General features: G+C 35.6%; 1 protein-coding gene across 1 annotated transcript; it reads right to left on the reverse strand.

Annotated features, from left to right (window-relative positions):
* Window positions 1-126: 126 nt before the first annotated feature.
* On the reverse strand, window positions 127-17,103 carry ALB (albumin). The gene is made up of 15 exons (XM_030313702.2): window positions 16,981-17,103; window positions 16,152-16,209; window positions 15,141-15,273; window positions 13,167-13,378; window positions 12,462-12,594; window positions 11,538-11,635; window positions 9,815-9,944; window positions 8,668-8,882; window positions 7,356-7,488; window positions 5,964-6,061; window positions 4,789-4,927; window positions 3,978-4,201; window positions 2,398-2,530; window positions 1,714-1,779; window positions 127-239 (listed from the first exon to the last, which is right to left on the reverse strand). Exons 1-14 carry the CDS (start codon window positions 17,057-17,059, stop codon window positions 1,738-1,740), a joined length of 1,827 nt encoding a protein of 608 aa, XP_030169562.1. The 5' UTR covers window positions 17,060-17,103; the 3' UTR covers window positions 127-239; window positions 1,714-1,737.
* Between the last annotated feature and the right edge of the window lie 1,579 nt (window positions 17,104-18,682).

Below are 18,682 nucleotides of genomic sequence, written 5' to 3' on the forward strand. Positions count from 1 at the left end.
AGTGGGACTTGTACAGAACCTACAAAAATTTTCAAGATGGCGATTCATCTGTGAAACATAACAGCCTCGGACAATTATGTTAGATTATTTTCATTTTTTATTAATTACAGCACAGAGAAAAAGGGCAAAATGTTTAAAGAAATGTGTGTTTTCTAGACAGGGTGTTGGTTTTGCACCAACAGAAAAGAAAAACAGATGAATAAGCTCTAGATCTTCATTTCTCTTATTCTCGGGGCAGGCTGAAAAAACAAAAAGACAGATATAAATACTGTTAGTAAAATGGCATGTGTTTGACAAACCTATTCAAGTGAATAGTAAATTGCTTAGATTGCCTTCCTGCAATTTCTACCAATGAAAGCCCTTCAGCCTGTCCTGGACTCTTGATTCTTCTGTTGGGCTGGTGGAGGGGACACACCGATAAGTGTTGTAAAGTCCTCACTTCATCACTGATGTCATAAGCTCCTCAGGCTTCAAGGTCCCAGGTTTCATCATCCCTCCTCAGGGTCACTTACTTAACTCCTGCTTGTTACCTACGTTAATGACCAACAAAACAAGTGCCTTCTCAAAGTAATACCTTTCAGAAGAAATTCTTGCCATTTAGCAATAAAACAAATCACATTTTGAAAAGGTCAAATTTACAGAGATACAAAGTTACTTCCTCATCCGAACGCACAATATGTAGGTATTATCAAGTGGGCAGAGAATAAGTGACAACCAAGTAGAGGTGGTAGACCTTACAGTCAGTTTGGAAAATATGAAAATAAATTCATGTTAGAAAATAGTTGGACAATTTGTTTTAAAAAAAAGGGAGTTGAGGGGTGCCGGGGTGGCTCAGTTGGTTGAGCATCCAACTCTTGATCCCACTCATGATCCCAGGGTGGTGGGACCAAGCCCTCTGTAAGACTCCATGATGAGTGTGGAGCTTGCTTAAGGCTCTCTCTCTCTCTCTCTCTCTCTCCTCTCTCTCTCTCTCTCTATCCCTCTGCCCCTCCTCTGCTTACTCTCTCGGTCTAAAATAAAATGAAATAAATAAATAAATAAATGATTTACAAATTAAAAAAGAGAGTTGATTCTATTTTTTAATTTCCCCCCAAATATTACAACCCAAATCACTGAAACATGTTTATGTTTAAACATTTAAATTTTGAAGTGCACCTTAGTAGCAAATTAATCACTATAAAGTGCAAGTTCACGTACAGTAGATCTATCATATTCTTCAATGAAATTAATTTGTTACTGGGCTATTAGGTTGCACCATGTGAAATCATTACTATGTAATTGGTTTTATCTTTAAAAAATGCATTTGCATATGGTCCAGCCTAATACCTAAGTACCCCACTGCTGAGCCATCATTTGGTTTAGTGATTCTGTCTACTATGTCATAATAGGTCAGAACAGGACAGTGGTTAATTCTCAAGCTTTGGTTTGGATTTTGAATTGTGGCTCCACCTCTCACTAGCTGTGTGGTCCTTGGGTAAATTATGGAAACTATGCTGTGATCTGTGCCTTCATTTTCTCATCTGTGAAATAGGAAAAATAATGGCACTCAATTCAGACAACTATTGTGAGAATTAAATAAATTAATATATATAAAGGTCTTAGAACAGTGATTGGCACTGGCCTATATGGCTCTTGGTAAATAGCAATCTTTGCTATTTTAAAAATAACTATTATAATTACTTTTTTAAAAAAAATAATGCAAAGTATAGTTACCTGAGATGTTGTGATTGTGTTGTTTTAGGCTAAGGCAGCTTGAGTTGTAGCAACAAGTTTTGGACCCTAAATAAAGAAAAATGACAGATTTGGGGAAAATATTAGCATCACTATTAGGATAAAAAATTAACATTTATACAGCCATTTGTGATTACAAACTAATTTTACATGCATCACATTCTTTAATTGCAGTTTAGTACTAGAATATCTACAAGGAAGCTTACTGGCATCCACTGTTCCCAAAGGAATAAAAACATTACTGTCAAGTCATAGAGGGAAACAGTAAATATAAACTTCCCCCATTAACCTGTAAAATCAAACTCAGATTCAACCAAGTTCCAAACCAACATTTTTCAAGAACATGTTTAAATAAATTAGTGTTCTGGCTTCATGCTATCTCTACCAAAGACTTGAGCCTCACAAATATCTATCTATATTCATAAATATCACAACTTTGGAAACAGAACAAATACTGTAAACATTTCCCAATATGCTCCAGTGAGGCAGGAGATAAAACAAAAACAAGAGCTATTTAAGTAATTTTGTTGGGTAATTGTATGTGGAATAAGATTCTGATCCTAAATGTACAGAGTATCCCTAAGATAGATGAAGCCCTAAGCCCTCGCCTGATCGAACATAACAACAAAGGAAATCAGCCATATGAAAATGAAGAAAGTCCAGCACCTCCTCAGCAAAGCAGGCCTCCTTGTCTTCAGCTGCGCAGCACTTGTCTACAAAGCTTCCAAAATCCCCCATGACAGTTTTCAGTTGTTCATCTGTTGCCTTGGGCTTGTGTTTCAACAGCTCAACAAGTGCACTGCATTTGAATGAAAACAAAACAAGAACGATAAAAATCAGAAAAAAGTTTACTCACATAAAGAAAAATGGAGATGGAAGGAGAGTGGGAGATGTAGGCTTCCACTTATGGAATGGGTAAGTCACAGGAATAAAAGATGACAGCTTAGGGAATACAGTCATTGGTATTGTAACAGTGTTGTGTGGTGACAGAGGGGAGCTAGACCTGTGGTGAGGACAGCAGAATGTATAGACTTGTAAAATCACCATGTTGTACACCTGAAACTAATGTAACATTGCATGTCAACTACACTTCAATTTTAAAAAAAAGGAAAAAGAAAAATGGAGATGGTAAAGATAGCTGTATTATTGTTTATAAGTCTTGGAGTGAGGCAATTCTGAGCTTGAGGCCCAGGCTTACCACAATAAGCTTTAATATTCTCATTTGCATAATGAGAATAAAATCTTCCTTCCTAGGGTTGGTGGAAGGATCAAATGAGATAATCAATGTAAATTGCTCAGCACATCTAGTGTCAATAAATCTCAATAAATCAATAGATCTCTTTACCGTAAATGTCTAGAAAGGATAGGTCATTGCATTTTTACATTCTTCACATTTTAGAAGTTATACAATATTGAATAGAATTTTATAGTGATTTAAGAGCTAAAACTGATCCTTAAAAGTTTAATTGTCTTGTTGGACTTCATCTAAAAAGTTTCTAAGAATCTTTATATTTGGTCTGTGAAATTTACTCCATTCAGTTAATACTGGGAAGGCCATCAGTAATAAAACTAATCAAACTTCTGGGAGGTGATGGTTCTCTTTCACTGACATCTGCAGAGATAATAGTACTAGAGAGAGAGTCACATGGGCATGATAAGTTTTGCAATATTACTCATAAATCTATGACTATGATTAGAACCTCGAGAGATGATAGCAACTTTATGGTGCTAAATGTCATGCACTTTTAACTCCTGTGACATCAATAGGGCATCAAGCCTCATTTTTCTATATGGTTTCCACCCAAGTTCCATTCTCAAAAGTTATATCTTGGGGATTTGCCTTGTCTGTTGGCTGCCATAGAACAAACTTAAAATAGCCATTCATGCCTAGAAATAAATTCACCAATTCTTTCTACTAACTAACTTGCTCTTTGCACAAATGTATCAGTTAACTGTTCATCTTTTTCTACTGGACTCATCTTAAAACATTATTCCACTGCAGCTTTTATCCACAAGATTATTCTGAATGATTTGTAGGCAAGATTGTAATATAGAGGTTTTTTGCTAGGAAAACAAAAAGCTATCCATTTTATTCTTGACACTTTAATCAGCTTACTAAGGCCAATACTTAATTAAATACTCTTTTCTAAGGAATATAATCACTGCTTCAGAAAAAGTTACTCATTTCAATTTACAATTCTCACTCTCAAAATGATAAATGCTTACAGTAATGAAACACTACTCACGATTGTTTCTTGATTTGTTTCTCAGCCTCAGGAAGTGTGCATAAATCTGCATGGAAGGTGAATGTTTCAGCACTAAATTCTTTGGGAACATATGTTTCATCGACTTGCAGAGCAGAAAAGCATGGTCGTCTGTTCACCAAGGACTCTGTGCAGCATTTGGTAACTCTCTCGCTCACAGGGGTCTTCTCATGCAACACACACAACCGGTTCAGGACCACGGACAGCTAAAGAACAGGTGGAGGAGCAAAAATTGAAAAAGCATAATAAAAGTTTTCCATGAACCTCTACTTTCCAATGGACGAAAAAACATGTTATATATTAACTAGCAAGACTGAATCCAAGGTTGATTTGAGGTAGCGATTTGCTTATCTTTAAGAACTACAAGTAATAAGAGACTTTTTAAAGTATTTTCTCCTTTAAATATGTCTACATTTTAAGAATTATTCACTTGAGAAAATAATGATTAAAATAATTTGATGTGAGTCCTGAGATATGTGTTGGAGTGGGAAGGAAACAGTCTTATACTTTAAAAAAGACCCCAAAGATTAAGAAAGATTTTTAAATGCCAGGGGAAACATTGAAAACTCATGAAATTTTTTTCAAAACAATTTATCATTTTGGGGATCTTATACAAATTCTCACTGTGATGGCCTGGGTAATATAAGTGGCCAAGTCCTGGCGGCCACTACCACACATATACACACATGTGCATGCAAGCACATGTAGTCCACCCTGCTTCTGAAAGTTAGCTTTGTCAATATCTAACGGCAAAAATTCATCATGCTTAACTTATTGTACTTAAAAGACTCACATAGTCTTCAGCACAGGACAGTCTTTCTGATTCAGGATGCGTACAACACTTGCTGCCCACTTTTCCTAGGCTTCTTGAGACCTCCACGAGAGTTGGAGTTGACACTTGAGGTACTTTCTTGGTGTAACGAACTAAGAGCCTGTAACAAAATAATCCATGTGTTTTCAGCCAGGCAAGAAACTGTCTTTCTCAAACACAGCAGGTCAAACAAAGAACACTTAGCCAAAATCAACAAAATGACTTTCTGTTCATAAAATTATCTCCATATCCAGGTCAGTGGAATAGCATGGGGGAGGACCTTGTCCTGAGTAACTAGGGAAGCCTATCTTTGATTCCACCTGTGTGTATACTCTTAAGAAAGTGACTGACCTTATTAGAATTCGGTGACACTAGTATATTTATTAACTGCTTCTTTCTTTCAATAAAACCTACTGACAGTTTAATATATATCAGCCTTGTGCTAAATTTGAAAGATATGTGTAAATTTTCTCATCTGTAAAATGGGAGAAACTATACCTGACTCAATAGGGGATGGTACAAGTATTAAATTAAAATTTTTAAAAAGCATGCAATCAACCTGGCATGATATCTAGCACATAGTAATCATTTACTCAGAATTCCAATCACCACTGAAAGTCATATATGACTGTAATCTACTAAAAGGAAGAGACTATTGTTGTTGTTATCCCTAATACCCATAGTTAGAAGAGTGCTAACATAAATGTCTACTGAATGATGTGTCTCTTCTTGTCTTTACCTCCATAGATAAGGCTCTAGTAGATCAGGACATTTGTCCATCGGCTTTTATATTACTTCTTGAGCTACTATCATTCAAAGCCTACCATTTCCTCCTTTGTAAAGCATCACTGTATTTTGTTTGCCCATAAGCTATTCTTTAACCTTCAAGGGGCATCCTCAGCTCCTATATTCCAAGATGTGGTATTTTCCTTTCCAATCTCAAGAGACCAATTTTTTAAACCACACTCAAACATAGGATTCTCCATCCCATTAACCATTTTCTGTCTCCTCCTCCAGTTTTTCTTGATGGAGAGAGATGAGAAATATATACTGTATTTTCGTGATTAAAATCTCTATGATAAATGGTATCTATATTAAGTTTTAATGAATTACAAATTGATCAAGAAAATAATCAGCCGATAAACAAAAATACATACGCATTTTGGAAGCCATATTCTCCAAGTTTTTCAAAAAGTTCACAGTTTGTTTTGACTAAATTGTGAGGCTCTTCCACAAGAGGCTTAAATTCATCAAACTGAAAGAGAACAGAATTGTGTTCACAGAATTCTACCTTAGGACCATACGAAGGTTGCTTTTCATCCTTCTAGGCAGAAAGAGATCCTTCCACCCTTTGCCCAAAGTCATTAATTAGATCTTTGATGCCAAATCTATTACAATATGTCCAAACTATTTATTTTATTTGGTAAGACTGTATAGTAAAAGGGATTAAGAAACTCAGGCTCTGGTGTGCTACTGCTGGTTTTTGAGCCAGGCCACTTGACCCATTTTCTAACTATGTAACTTTACTTTCCATATCCAAGGTTCAGAACACTTACCTCTACAATAGGGATGGAAAAAAAAAAAAGAAAAGAAAAGAAAAATAAGAGAAAAAAAAGAAAAATAAATAAACAAAATGGGGATGAAGATGGTATTCACCTCAGAGAATTGTTCTATAAACCACCTGAGTTAATACAATTAAAACAGTACCTGGAAGATAATAAAAGCTCAATAAATGATGGCTATGACTTTATGTATCATTATCATTAAACCATATCTCTAGTTGGATTCTGAGCTCCCTGAGATAAGAGATTTTACCTTGGTCAAGGACTCCAGTATGGTACCTGGCATAGAGTAGGTTCTTGGTAGAGCAAAAAATGACTTTTCTTTGACTCTGAAGTTTGGAAACCACTGTATATGCCAGGAGTGCTAACTCTCTTAAACATGTTACAATCTGTTGGGGATGGCTAAATATGGCAAAAATCCTCCAGAACAGGTTTTCTCTCCTTACATAAATTCTTGTAAGACAATTCCTAAACTTTTTCCAAAAATTTTGAAAATATTCTAGATGACTAGATCTCACAGTCTTCCTTAAGATGCCAATTCTTTTTTTAAGGAATATAAAACTGTTTATTAACCACTATTTACCAGCCTTTACAATAAAGTAAACAATGTACAGCTGGATAACATTCTAAGACTCTACTTCTTGATATTTGATCAATCTTGGAATCCGGTTAACTATATATCTAAGTTCCTTAATTGACATTAATATTTATCTTATTTTGTTCCCAGGAACACAAAAAAGAAAAAAGCATGGTCAAGGTTTTTTGAAATTAGAGGTTGCACCCTTTAGATCTTTCCCTTCTAGGCTATTCTAAGTCTTATTAGCCATCTATTTTTCCTATAATGTTTAAGAGCACAGAATTAAAGCCATGTCAAGAAAAGATATAAGTTGCACTATTTAACAATTTACATTCTTGCATTATTTTTCTTTCTCATTATGAAGGATCACCAGCCAGACAGCTCCATTTTTTTTCCCTTGAGAAACCTACCACATGGGCATAGCAAGTAGGAGGATCATCGGTGGCACAGCACTTCTCTAGGGTGGCTTCATATTCCTTGGCAAGTCTCAGTAGCAATGAGACAGAGTATTCAGGGTGCCTTCTTGAGTATTCGTACAAAAACCTAATTCAGATGAAAATAAAATAGATTTAATTGGACAAATGAGCAAGACAAATCACCTAACTAGCCTCAAGAGTAACTCATATCCCAAAGATCTGAGTTCGACTAGACCCCATGCAAGGAAGGTTAATGACTAAGAGTCTGGGGTTCAGAACTAAAGCTACCTGCATTCAAATCCTGGCTATGTCACCTATTTTACTATATCACCTTAAGCAACTTATTAAAACTATTACAGACTTGGCTGCCTTCTCTGTAGAATGCAGATAATAACAGCACCTATCTCACAAGGTGGGTTGCAAGAAATGCATGACATAATCAATGCAAAGCATACCCTGTCTGGCACATATTAAATGTTTGATGAGTGACCCCTGTTTTTATTATGTATTTTTTTTATAATTTGGACTATATCTCAAAAAGGTTCTGATAGATAAATAGAGATATATTCTTAATTTTTTCTTTTTCCCCACTGCATGAATAAAATCTTTAATCTTTATGTAAAATACATAGTGCACATTACACTGTTATAATCCAACAACAGAAATGCAAAGTCTAACACCCCACTTACTGACTATATGTAATCATTTATTTTGTCACAGAATTTCATGCTGCCCTGCCATGCTACTGTTATTTCTGGTCTGTTCAACCAAGTATAAAGCAAACTTTATGAACAACCAAACATAAAGCAGATTCCAACTTCTCTTTATATTTTTTTATATAGATAGATAAATGGTAGGTAGATAAATAGATACAGATATACAGAGATATAAAGATGTATTATGTATATTCACACATATATATTGTAGTAAGTTCAAGAAATACTCTTTGAATGAATAATATGTGTATAATTTATGTATATACAAATGTTCCTAGAGGTATTTCCAGAAATATCCCTGAGGAGAAAAGGAATGGAATGGGGGCAAGGATAGAAATTTTTACTACTTCCCTCCTCTTCCCTATTCTCTATTGATTGAGTTTTTACCATAACTATGTATTAGTTTATAATAACTTTTTAAAACTAATTAACTTTTGCAAAAAAAAAACTTAAAAACTAGAAGAGGGAAGGATTAAGAAGTATTGTAGACAACACAGAAATTGTAGCAATGCCAAAGGAAAGCCTAGTATCTCTTCCTGAATCTTGAGACCATAGAAAAGCTATGGAGGGATTATTCTTTATCCACTTACGTGCCCAGGAACACATCCTTTGCCTCCTGATAGTTCTTGCAAACTTCCTTATCTTCAACAAAATCAGCAGCTAACGGGGACAGGTCAGCAGGCAACTCATCTCTTTCCACCTCGCTGATGCAATGGGATTTTTCCAACACAGGCTTACCACAGCATTCCTTCAGCTTAGTGGAGATTGAATCTTGATTTTCACATACATACTTGGCAAGATCCGCCTGTAAGCAGGTTGATAAAAATTTTTCAATGTAAATTGACATCGCTACACTTTCTCCTCAGACCTTTATTATGTTGGCAAAACATCTTTATTGTATTCTAAGACCATACACATACCAACATGCCTTCCATGAACACTTTCAGTCTGTGCTCCCAAGACTAGAGACTCGGATAGAATTACTAAAATATTTCCACTTGATTACAAAAGACAGGTCAGTAACAGGGGCCCATATTGGTTATCATTAATTTTATATTTCTACCACTAAGGCATTTAAAGTTTTAAATTAAAACTCAGTACTGTTTTTCCAAATATTTCCCTCAAATTAAGTACAGGCATTTTGAAACCAGATAACTAAATAAAATGTGAGATATTTTTGAAAAACTAGTCAAGACCATAGTCACGGTTTCTATTTACACATGTAAAATATTTGCCTTAAATTTTCCAGAAAGTATCCTGAGAGATTAGGATTCTGGTATTTGGTCATATTTTCAAGTTTGGGGAAAAGAGATCTCATGCTAAATATTTGCATAGTTAACAAAGATGGTTAACTAAGAGAATATAGAGGGGCAAAAAATTACATAATTTCCAAAGATCTCTTTAGCAACTAGCCCTTCTCCAATTCCACCCACCTCCCAAAAAAGTTTTCTTTGAAATCTACCTTTCTACCGGCTGTCCTACTTCAGTGAAAGCCTTTGTTCTCAGAATATGACTGAAAGGGTTACAAATTAGTGAATGCGTTTATCAGATCATTTCATGAGTGAGGTGGCCAGGTTTAAATAAACGACAACAACAAAAAAGTACCATAAGGCAGGCAAAGAATTGAGCAGATTGTGCATAGAAAACAATCTCAACCCACTGTCAGCTTCACCAATAATACTAAGCAAATTCATACTACCAACTGAACCATGTGTGTTACCAAAGAGTATACTTTACCCTGTCATCTGCACATTCAAGCAGGTCACCATGGCAGCATTCCTTGTGGATTTTGGCAAGATCTGTCACTAACTTGGAAATCTCTGCAAAGTCAGCCTTGGGAAATTTCTGGCTCAGACGAGCTACTGACCTAAGAAGAAAATTTCCCATCCAAACATTAATAACATGCAATATTTTATGTGAAATCACTAGGAAAATACTACTTGAACCAAGAAAATTCAGGACAAAACAGCATAAAGAAATAATTTGTAAAATTTGTTGGTTCTTTTTTTTTAATGCTAGTTCTGAACCAGATGGTTATCTTAGGACAAAATATTTCTTTAGGGCAGAATTAGCCATTTTAAGAGTGTGTGTGTTGGATAGAAGTCCAGCCATTCATAAAAACAAAAATCAAGAAGAGATTCTAAAAGAGGCAACATAAGGGACACCAGGCTGGCTCAGCCAGAAGAGTTTGTGACTCTTGATCTCAGTGTTGTAAATTCAAGTCCTGCGCTGGGTGTAGAGATTACTTAAAAATAAAATCTTTAAAACACAAAGTGAAATAAAATAGGCAACATGTGGAGAAGCATCAAGTTTGGAGCCCCGACCTGGTTTCTCAATCTGGCTTTATCACGTATTAGAAGTGGGACCCTAGGCAAGACTCAGCCTCTACCCAGTCACAACAGCATGCTAAATTGCAGGACTGATGTGAGGATTAAGTTAGTTGATCCATGCAAAACATTTTACAAACTGGAACGTGCCATGCAAACTCCTGTTATCTTTTTTTTAATCGAGCTCCCTGACTTCTAAAGGTGTCTGAGAAAAAAGAAATTCATAACTTCTACAAAATGAGGGAATTTTGATTAGGCATACTTTCACCAAGAAATTGATCCAACACAGTGTCTAAACTCTATGACATGTAAAAGGCGAATATCCATATGCCTTCCCAAATCAAGTCAGAGTCTCCTAAATCTGCTCAAAGCTTCTTCTTCCCCCAGACCGATCACAGCCTGTTTAACTGTTTATCATTTCCTGTTGGGGTTGTTTTATTTACTGAGTTAGTTGATTTTGGTGGAGTGGATGGTAGACACGGCAGGCAAAGATAGCTCAAGTGATGGTATCTAGAGAGCTCGCAGAATGTCTATTATTTTCATTCCTCTCCTGTTGCTGTTGATTCATTGTTGACTACCATGTGAGGGATAGGGGAGAGGGGATTTCTCTTGGCTTAGAAACTGAAGAATGTTCCTTCAACCAGTGAAGTAATATAAAAACAGAGGCCCAGACAAAAACAAGAGATTCACAACAGAGCTGAAGCTATAAGAAAATGAATACTAACCTCGATGGCTAAATTTAATTATCAGAACATAAAAGGACAAATATTTCCACATAATGGATGGGGAGGGTGGGTTAAATTAAGTAGAAGACACTGACTACTGCTCTGTAAAAATACTGGATCATTAGAAAGGGATCTTTAGTTTTTATAAATAAGTGGGAGATTAGATACCTTAAAGACAAAAAAAGATACCCTCTAAATTCTTTGACGACTTAGAAAAAATATGATAAAAAAAATTATGAGGAATTGTCACTGATGTTCTGATTTTCACTGCTGTTAATTTCTGCCTTTTAAACAACCAAAAAGATGCGTGTGAAAGCATCACATAAGGTGCCACATAAATGTACATTTTTGTCATCTGAACCATAATCATCTACATCATTACAAAGATTCAAACTAAGTTTAAAATACCATGCTTTGAAAGCTCTTTCTCCGAATTTTTGGAGGCTGGCACACTTGAGTCTCTCTTTGGCGGATGAAGCCAGTACTTTTTCTCTCAAAGCATCAACCTGCAAAAAAGAAATGATTTGGGAAAAATTAGAAAAGGAAAATTCTACGCAAAACACCCCTTCATAAGTTCAGATGAGACTGTGCCACATGGAATTTTAAAGAGATCATTTACACCTAAATTCCCAAGTGCTTACTATTGGCAAATAATTATTTTGCTATGGAGGAGGAGGACAATCAGTCTGGTCATAGCGTAAGCCTCTAGGTGGTTAAGAACCAGCATGGAGGCTTCGCCAGGGAAAAGGGACCTGAAGGGAAATGTGGAGGCACAGAGTACACTAATATCCCAGGGAATACAATTTTTCTGACTTCTTAATTTCACTTACAATTGATCTCAACCCCTCCTCCACCAACTCTCACAACATCAATAAGCTCCTTAGAGAATACAGTCCATAATAAATATTTATGGAATGGGTGAATAAACCCAGCCTTCTAGAGGCAGTTGAATTCTCGGCTTCGAATTCCCTACCCAATAGAAAAAAGGCTCGTGAAAAGATTAACAAAACTGTGACCCCTTGCTGTGCAGTTTTACAGATGAGTTTCTGTATGTCACTGTAGTGACCCACGCCATAAAAGATGCAGGATATTTAGACACATACACAGTGATTTCCTCTATCAGATCCACCATGGCAAATCTGAGAAGGAGGAATGAGGAGGTCATAGGTCTTCAAAGAGGGTGAAAGATCTTTGGGGGAGTTAAGAGCGAGGGAGGCTTTTCTGTCCATGTAAAGAAGTTTGTATCAGAGACAGGCGTTCCCTAAATCTAGCCATATGATGTGCAAAGTCTGAGGTTTGGTTATGAGTTGGCCCTCCTGTTCTGAGGAATACCTTTGGTGTCAGGCAGGCAGCTTTATCTGCAGCTTCGCAGCATTCTGTAAAAACTCCTTTGTATTCTTCGGCGTAGTAAAGGAGTTCTGGGGCATAAAAGTAAGGATGTCTTCTGGCAATTTCATATAAGTATCTACATGTTTAAAAAGAAAAACAGGCAGTCATGTTTCTGCAGCAAACAATATTACAGGAACAATTGTAATCAACAATCTCATCTAATTTACCAGTTAATCTCAATTTGCACATGATGACCTTGACTTTGTCATTCTGTAAGTCCGTGAAAAGGCTAAACTTATACATATAAATTATATATATATTTATATACGTATAAAATTTTATATATATGTACACACATATACCCACACACATGTATAAAATGGTTAAATTTTGGTAATATAATGTTTTTGACTAAAACAAAATCAGCTCTGAGAATAAATATATATCTTCATAATATTTTAACAGACCTCAATCTCAGTTTTTTATACAGAGCATGTCCTGTTTTAATGAACTCTAAAAGATCTTTGATAACATTTTTTATCATGGAGAATTTTGTAGTATCAAATATAACTTCTTTGAAAATTATCATTAGAATGAAAGCTTCTAAGCCTTAATGCTGAAAATGTTTTTTATGGTAGCAATTGTTATCATAAGCCTTGATCTATTTCTTAATGTTTCATTTTGCAGCATAAAAATCTTATTACTTACTTTCCCAGGAACCTCTGTTCATTTTCGTGGAAGGCAGTGCACATGGCATCAGCCTCTGGGGTCACCAGCTGACCGAAGCCGGGATTGTCATCTTTGTGCTGCAGGAAGCATTCGTTTCTCTCAGGTTCTTTTTTCTCACAGCAATCAGCCATCTCACCATACTTGTCGCGAAGAGAGGCAACTGTACACAGTTTATCTCCAAAGAGTTCGTGCTAAATGGAAGAGAGCAGACTTCAAATCATGGGGAGGTACTTTGTTTTCTTTGCACCCAAAGAGCAGTCTAAAAAGTTTCATGTATCGGTAAACCTTGGTTAGGAAACCATGTAAATTTAACATCCACTTTTTTCCTCAGGTGTAGATAGTTTCCCAGGATTTGACCATCTATGTAATTTTTGCAAGAATTAGCCATCACATGATTACTGACAGTGAATAAAAAGGAAAGGCAACAAGACAATCAATGGCTTTAAGGAATGAACATTGCTCCTATTTCTACAGGCTACAAGCTAGAAGAGCTAATAAAAAAATCAAGGGAAAATAGTCTTCTAAGTAGTAGGTGAATTCACATGAGGAAAGAAAGTACTCAGAGTTCTGAGTACTCAAGTTCTCATTTGATCTGCTCTTTTCTGAGGGTCCAGCTTTTAAGTAGATGCCATTCAAAAACTGAAGAGTAACACAATTTATTGTTTATTAATTATTATATGAAAATATAGATCTTTTTTATTCTAGAAACATTTGTCTCAAAACACATTCCATTAAATGTATTCTTTCTGTCCCCCTTAATTTTTATCATGAAAGTAATTGGAACTCCAGGGAAAATAAACTGCTGAAGACAGAATTAATTTGCAAAGCAAATATATTTCTAGAAGTCATATTTAAGTCCTAAGATCATGTTAAAAATATTGAGTTAAAGTACCGATTCTACCTGGAGGGGAAGATACATGGAAAGAAGGAAGTAAGAGAAGGGAAGCCTTCACTGATAAATAAAAACTGACCTTGCCCCCAGCAAGGTATATACAGATTGAATGGGGAAAGAAACAAACCTTTCCCTGTATTGAAGACCTACCTAGAAATACCACAAGTTCTAAGTTCTTCAAAATGAATAAATGCCCTGATTGTTTATTGTATGTAAAAATATGACTATCCCTAAAATGAGGACTATATACTTATACTATCATTTTACCCAAGTGACAAAATTGACACAGAAATCAGATGAGTGCCTTCTGAAGATAAAAAACATGCTCTCACTATTAGCCTCTATGATAGAAAGCACACTTCAGATTTTAAAAAGAGAATTTTACAAATAACGAATTTCCATTTAAATACACTATCACTGAAGAAGAAATAGAAATTGGCGATGAAAAAGAATGAAATCTTGCCATTTGCAACAACGTGGATGGAACTGGAGGGTATTATGCTAAGCAAAATAAGTCAGAGAAAGACAGGTATCATATGATTTCACTCATATGTGGAATTTGAGAAACTCAACAGATGAACATAGGGGAACGGAAGGTAAAAGAAGATAAAAACAGAGAGGGAGGCAAACTGTAAAAGACTCTTAAATACAGAGAACAAAGTGAGGGTTGATGGAGGGGAGGGGAGTGGGGGGATGGGTTAAATTCGTGATGGACATTACCAAGGCCACTTTTCAGGATGAGCACTGGGTGTCATATGTAAGAGAGAAATCACTGGGTTCTACTCCTGAAGCCAAGACTACACTATATGTTAATTAGCTTGAAAACAAATAATAAAGAAACAAATAAACTATCACTATTGTGTGTGGTCTTAATAAAGAAATGTTTTTAAACCTCTGGCTGTAGCTAGAACATCTCTATTGTAGAAGAAACAAAAGCTAGCCTTGCTTTTGAGACTTGCTTACAAAGGAATAATTGAGGAAACTAAACTTGGATTTTTTCCTTTGAAATTATCAGGATTACCGAAAAGAAGAAATGATAGTCAAAATCAGAATGTACTTACAAGTGACTTTTCACAGTTGGCTGCTGACTGGTCAGCCACACATCCTTTTGCGAACTCAGTTACTTCATTCACTAATTTTACATGATCTTCAAATGGACACTGCTGGAGATACTGAGAAAAGGCAACCAGTACCCTGAAACAAAGGACATAGAAACATGAAACACGGTGAAATTTTAATATAAAGTAGTTTGCTATGCTAAACAACAAATCGTGTATCTGTATATGTTCTGTATTATATACAACTTACTATTAGCCAGAAAGTCTATCCACATCAGCTATTATCTGAAGCCATATGTGGCTGTCTAAGCAAAGAAGACATGTATTTATGCCATGTTTAAATAGATGTGCACGCATGTCAGCAGATGCACAAACAGAGCAGGCAAGCAAACTGTATTCTAAATAAGTCTAATTATGAGGACTAGGGACATTACATAGGCCCTTTGTCTATTTAAAACACGCACGCGCGCACACACACACACACACACACACACACACGTCTCTCATTTAATCAGACTGTAGCATGAAATTGACCTTTAAAAAATAAACTATTTTCTCACTTTTTATTAGATTAAATAATATTAAAATGGTCTCAAGAGCCACAGACCTATTTGCTAGGTAAAGGAATTTAGTAAGTGAGCAGCAAAAGAAACCATATACTAAAGTCTTTCCCACCATGCAGGTTATGTAAGCATTCCAGAGGTACACTGTCCCATATAAGTGGCCAGTAGCCACATGTGACTGTATAGACTTAAATAAATTAAAATTAAATGCAACTTAAATTTTTGATCCTCAGTTGCACTTGCCACATTTAACATATTCAGTAGCCTCATGTGGCCAGTGGCTACCATATTGAACAGCACTGATATGAAATATTTCCGTCAATGCACAAAATTCTATTGGATAGTATTGTTCTAGAGCCTGGACTCTGATGATATGGGAATATAAGGTCTTTAGAATAATAACCAACTCTATTAGAAACTTTCAATTTGACTCTTCAATATCTTAACTTACAGGCCTCTGAAATGTTCTTCTCCCAAATCATTGAACCGATGAGCAATCTCACTCTGTTCTGAAAAGGAGAAAAGAAAAAAAAAGGTTTACATTCTGAAGAAAACAACTTAGTTACAATGTTACTTTTTGTGTTTCTCTCCATGCGAATTAGATAGTCATTTGCTCCAAAACCTTGGCCTCTGATCCCTACAGAAAATCTGAGGATGATGGTGAACTATTTGTTCTGAACTAAAATGGAAGAGTTATTCTATCACCAAAAATACTATTTGAAAAATCATGAAAATTGTTAAATATTTATAGCTTTATATTCAAACTTGGATAAGATCTAATGCTCCTGCAGTGTCCATTAAAAGCTACTGAGAGGACAGTCTGAAATGAAAAATATAAATTCTGTTTATAAGATTAACAACACAGGTTTTGAGTTTTGTTTCTGTTTTGGGATTTTTTCATATCTATATCTATCTATCTATCTATCTATCTATCTATCTATCTATCTATATCTCAACGTGCAGTACCTAGGCCTTTGGGAATGTGGAGCTATGAATTCTAACATTAAACTATATTCTGTGAAGTTGAAGTCACTCTCGGCTCCTTCATGTGCAGAAGGAAATTACAGCTACTAAACAATTCTCACCATTTTTTTCACCTAGGATGTTAGAAATATATTAATAAGATAACTTCCTAAGGGATCACAAATATAAAATACCATCACAGTCTGGAAATAAATGCTAACGGAAAACACTTCTTTAAAGATGCAGGGTTTTCTAAAACCATTCTTTTACTAGGAAAATAAAACAAAGGTTGAATAATAGGAAAATAGAATTCTTACGTGCTTCTCGACGAGTCACGCCCCTGGAATAAGCAGAGCTAAAGAGGAAGAGGAGGGAAATAAAGGTTACCCACTTCATTGTGCCAAAGGCTTGTGGGGTTGATAGAAGAGAAAAGGTAGGACGAACAGAGGGAAATTAGCACTAATATACTTCTTTAACCAATAATTGTAGATTATTAACCAGACTCATCTTGGTATTTCATTGGCCCCCAACTGATTACAAAATTCATATTATTCTTGCCAAAAAAAAAAAATCGTTTGACTAAATCCATTGCGTATGTTTGCCATCTGGAACTGTTTTTTCCACAAGACCTTGTCAATTCATTAGTTATGTAAAACATCAAGTTTTACATAAGACTTTAAACGATTTGTCCCTATTATTCATTACCATGTTCTTTATTTGTGATTTACCATTTGAATATTTTAATTTTTAATATGTGCAAAATTCTAACCAGACCGATGACTTAAATTAGAAATTAAGACTTACTAAAAGAGCTAAGCTTTGAACTGTATCTATTACTAACTCCAGCTATGTTTTTATCATCAAGTAATGAAAAATTTGCGCGCGCGCACACACACACACACACACACACACACACACACACAAGAGGGCTTCCATGTCATTCTCATTCTCCTGAAATGTTCTGTCTAAAAAAAAGTTGATGTTACCTCAGATGCAAGCTAAGAAAAAGCCACAGCCACAATAGCAACTAAAGTGGATGTCCAGGTCTACATTCTTATCCCAGCTCTGGTCCACAAATGATTCAGGTCCTGTGGCAGGATATTTAGATGCATTGTAGGCATATCTCATAGAATTTTCAGTTAAGGAGACATGGGGAAGAAAATGGGCACAGTGACAGTAATGACAATCTCTGCCATAAAAATATACACAGGGCAGGTTGAGCCTTGATTAAACCTCTAGAGGTTATAAGAATCTTAAACCTTCACCAGGGATCACATTCTTTCCATCCCTGCTTCACACTTTTTTCCTTTCTTCCTTTTAATAAAAAAAAGTCACATGTTCTTCTTTAATGTTATTTTCATTTCAAAACAAATTTAACATTATGTCTGAAAACAAAGCAAACATGACTCTTCCCACCCAAGATTCTGATCTCTAGCTGTGAAGGGCTGTTCTATCTCTGCCCTATTGCTTTAAAGATAAAGAACCACAAATTTCAACCAGTATGAAAATTGACTTTGTCTGACACTACAAAGCAATAATTAGTTTCAAGCCAGTTATTTCACTTAATTAAATAACGAAGTCGATCAAAACTGGCATTCAAGTGTCGTATGGCACACGGAGGCATAGAGACTAACAAATACCCCAAGAGAAACATTACCTTTTTTATTCAGTCACATGATGAAAGGAATACACTTCCTATGATCATATTTTATTTTATGTCATTTTCAGGTATGGGTGCTACTTAGATAATCAAACACAGAAGAGGAGATCCTAGATAGGGAATAGGAGATAATAGGTAATAGATGATAGATACATAGATAGATGATAGATGGGTAGATACGGAGTTTTCTTAAGTAGCACCAGGGAGTGCTGAATAATGGAGCTATACTTATCTTTCACACCACAGACAAAAAGAAATCAAAGAATATCTTCCTGTAGAATTATTCCCATTAGGATAGAAATGGAATAGAATAGACTAGAAAACCATTTTTAATTCCAAAAGCTTATATTAGAAAATTT

Source organism: Lynx canadensis, chromosome B1, assembly GCF_007474595.2.
Source record: "Lynx canadensis isolate LIC74 chromosome B1, mLynCan4.pri.v2, whole genome shotgun sequence".
Lineage (NCBI taxonomy): Eukaryota > Metazoa > Chordata > Mammalia > Carnivora > Felidae > Lynx > Lynx canadensis.

Bases quoted from the DNA above. Each gene is read 5' to 3' on its own strand.
- ALB (XM_030313702.2), bottom strand. From the start codon at position 17,059: ATGAAGTGGGTAACCTTTATTTCCCTCCTCTTCCTCTTTAGCTCTGCT. The intron at 15,274-16,151 runs GTAAGTTAAGAT...CCTTTGTTTCAG, and splicing joins GAAGAACATTTCAGAGGCCT to GGTACTGGTTGCCTTTTCTC. The intron at 4,202-4,788 runs GTGAGTCTTTTA...CCTGTTCTTTAG, and splicing joins TGTCCTGTGCTGAAGACTAT to CTGTCCGTGGTCCTGAACCG.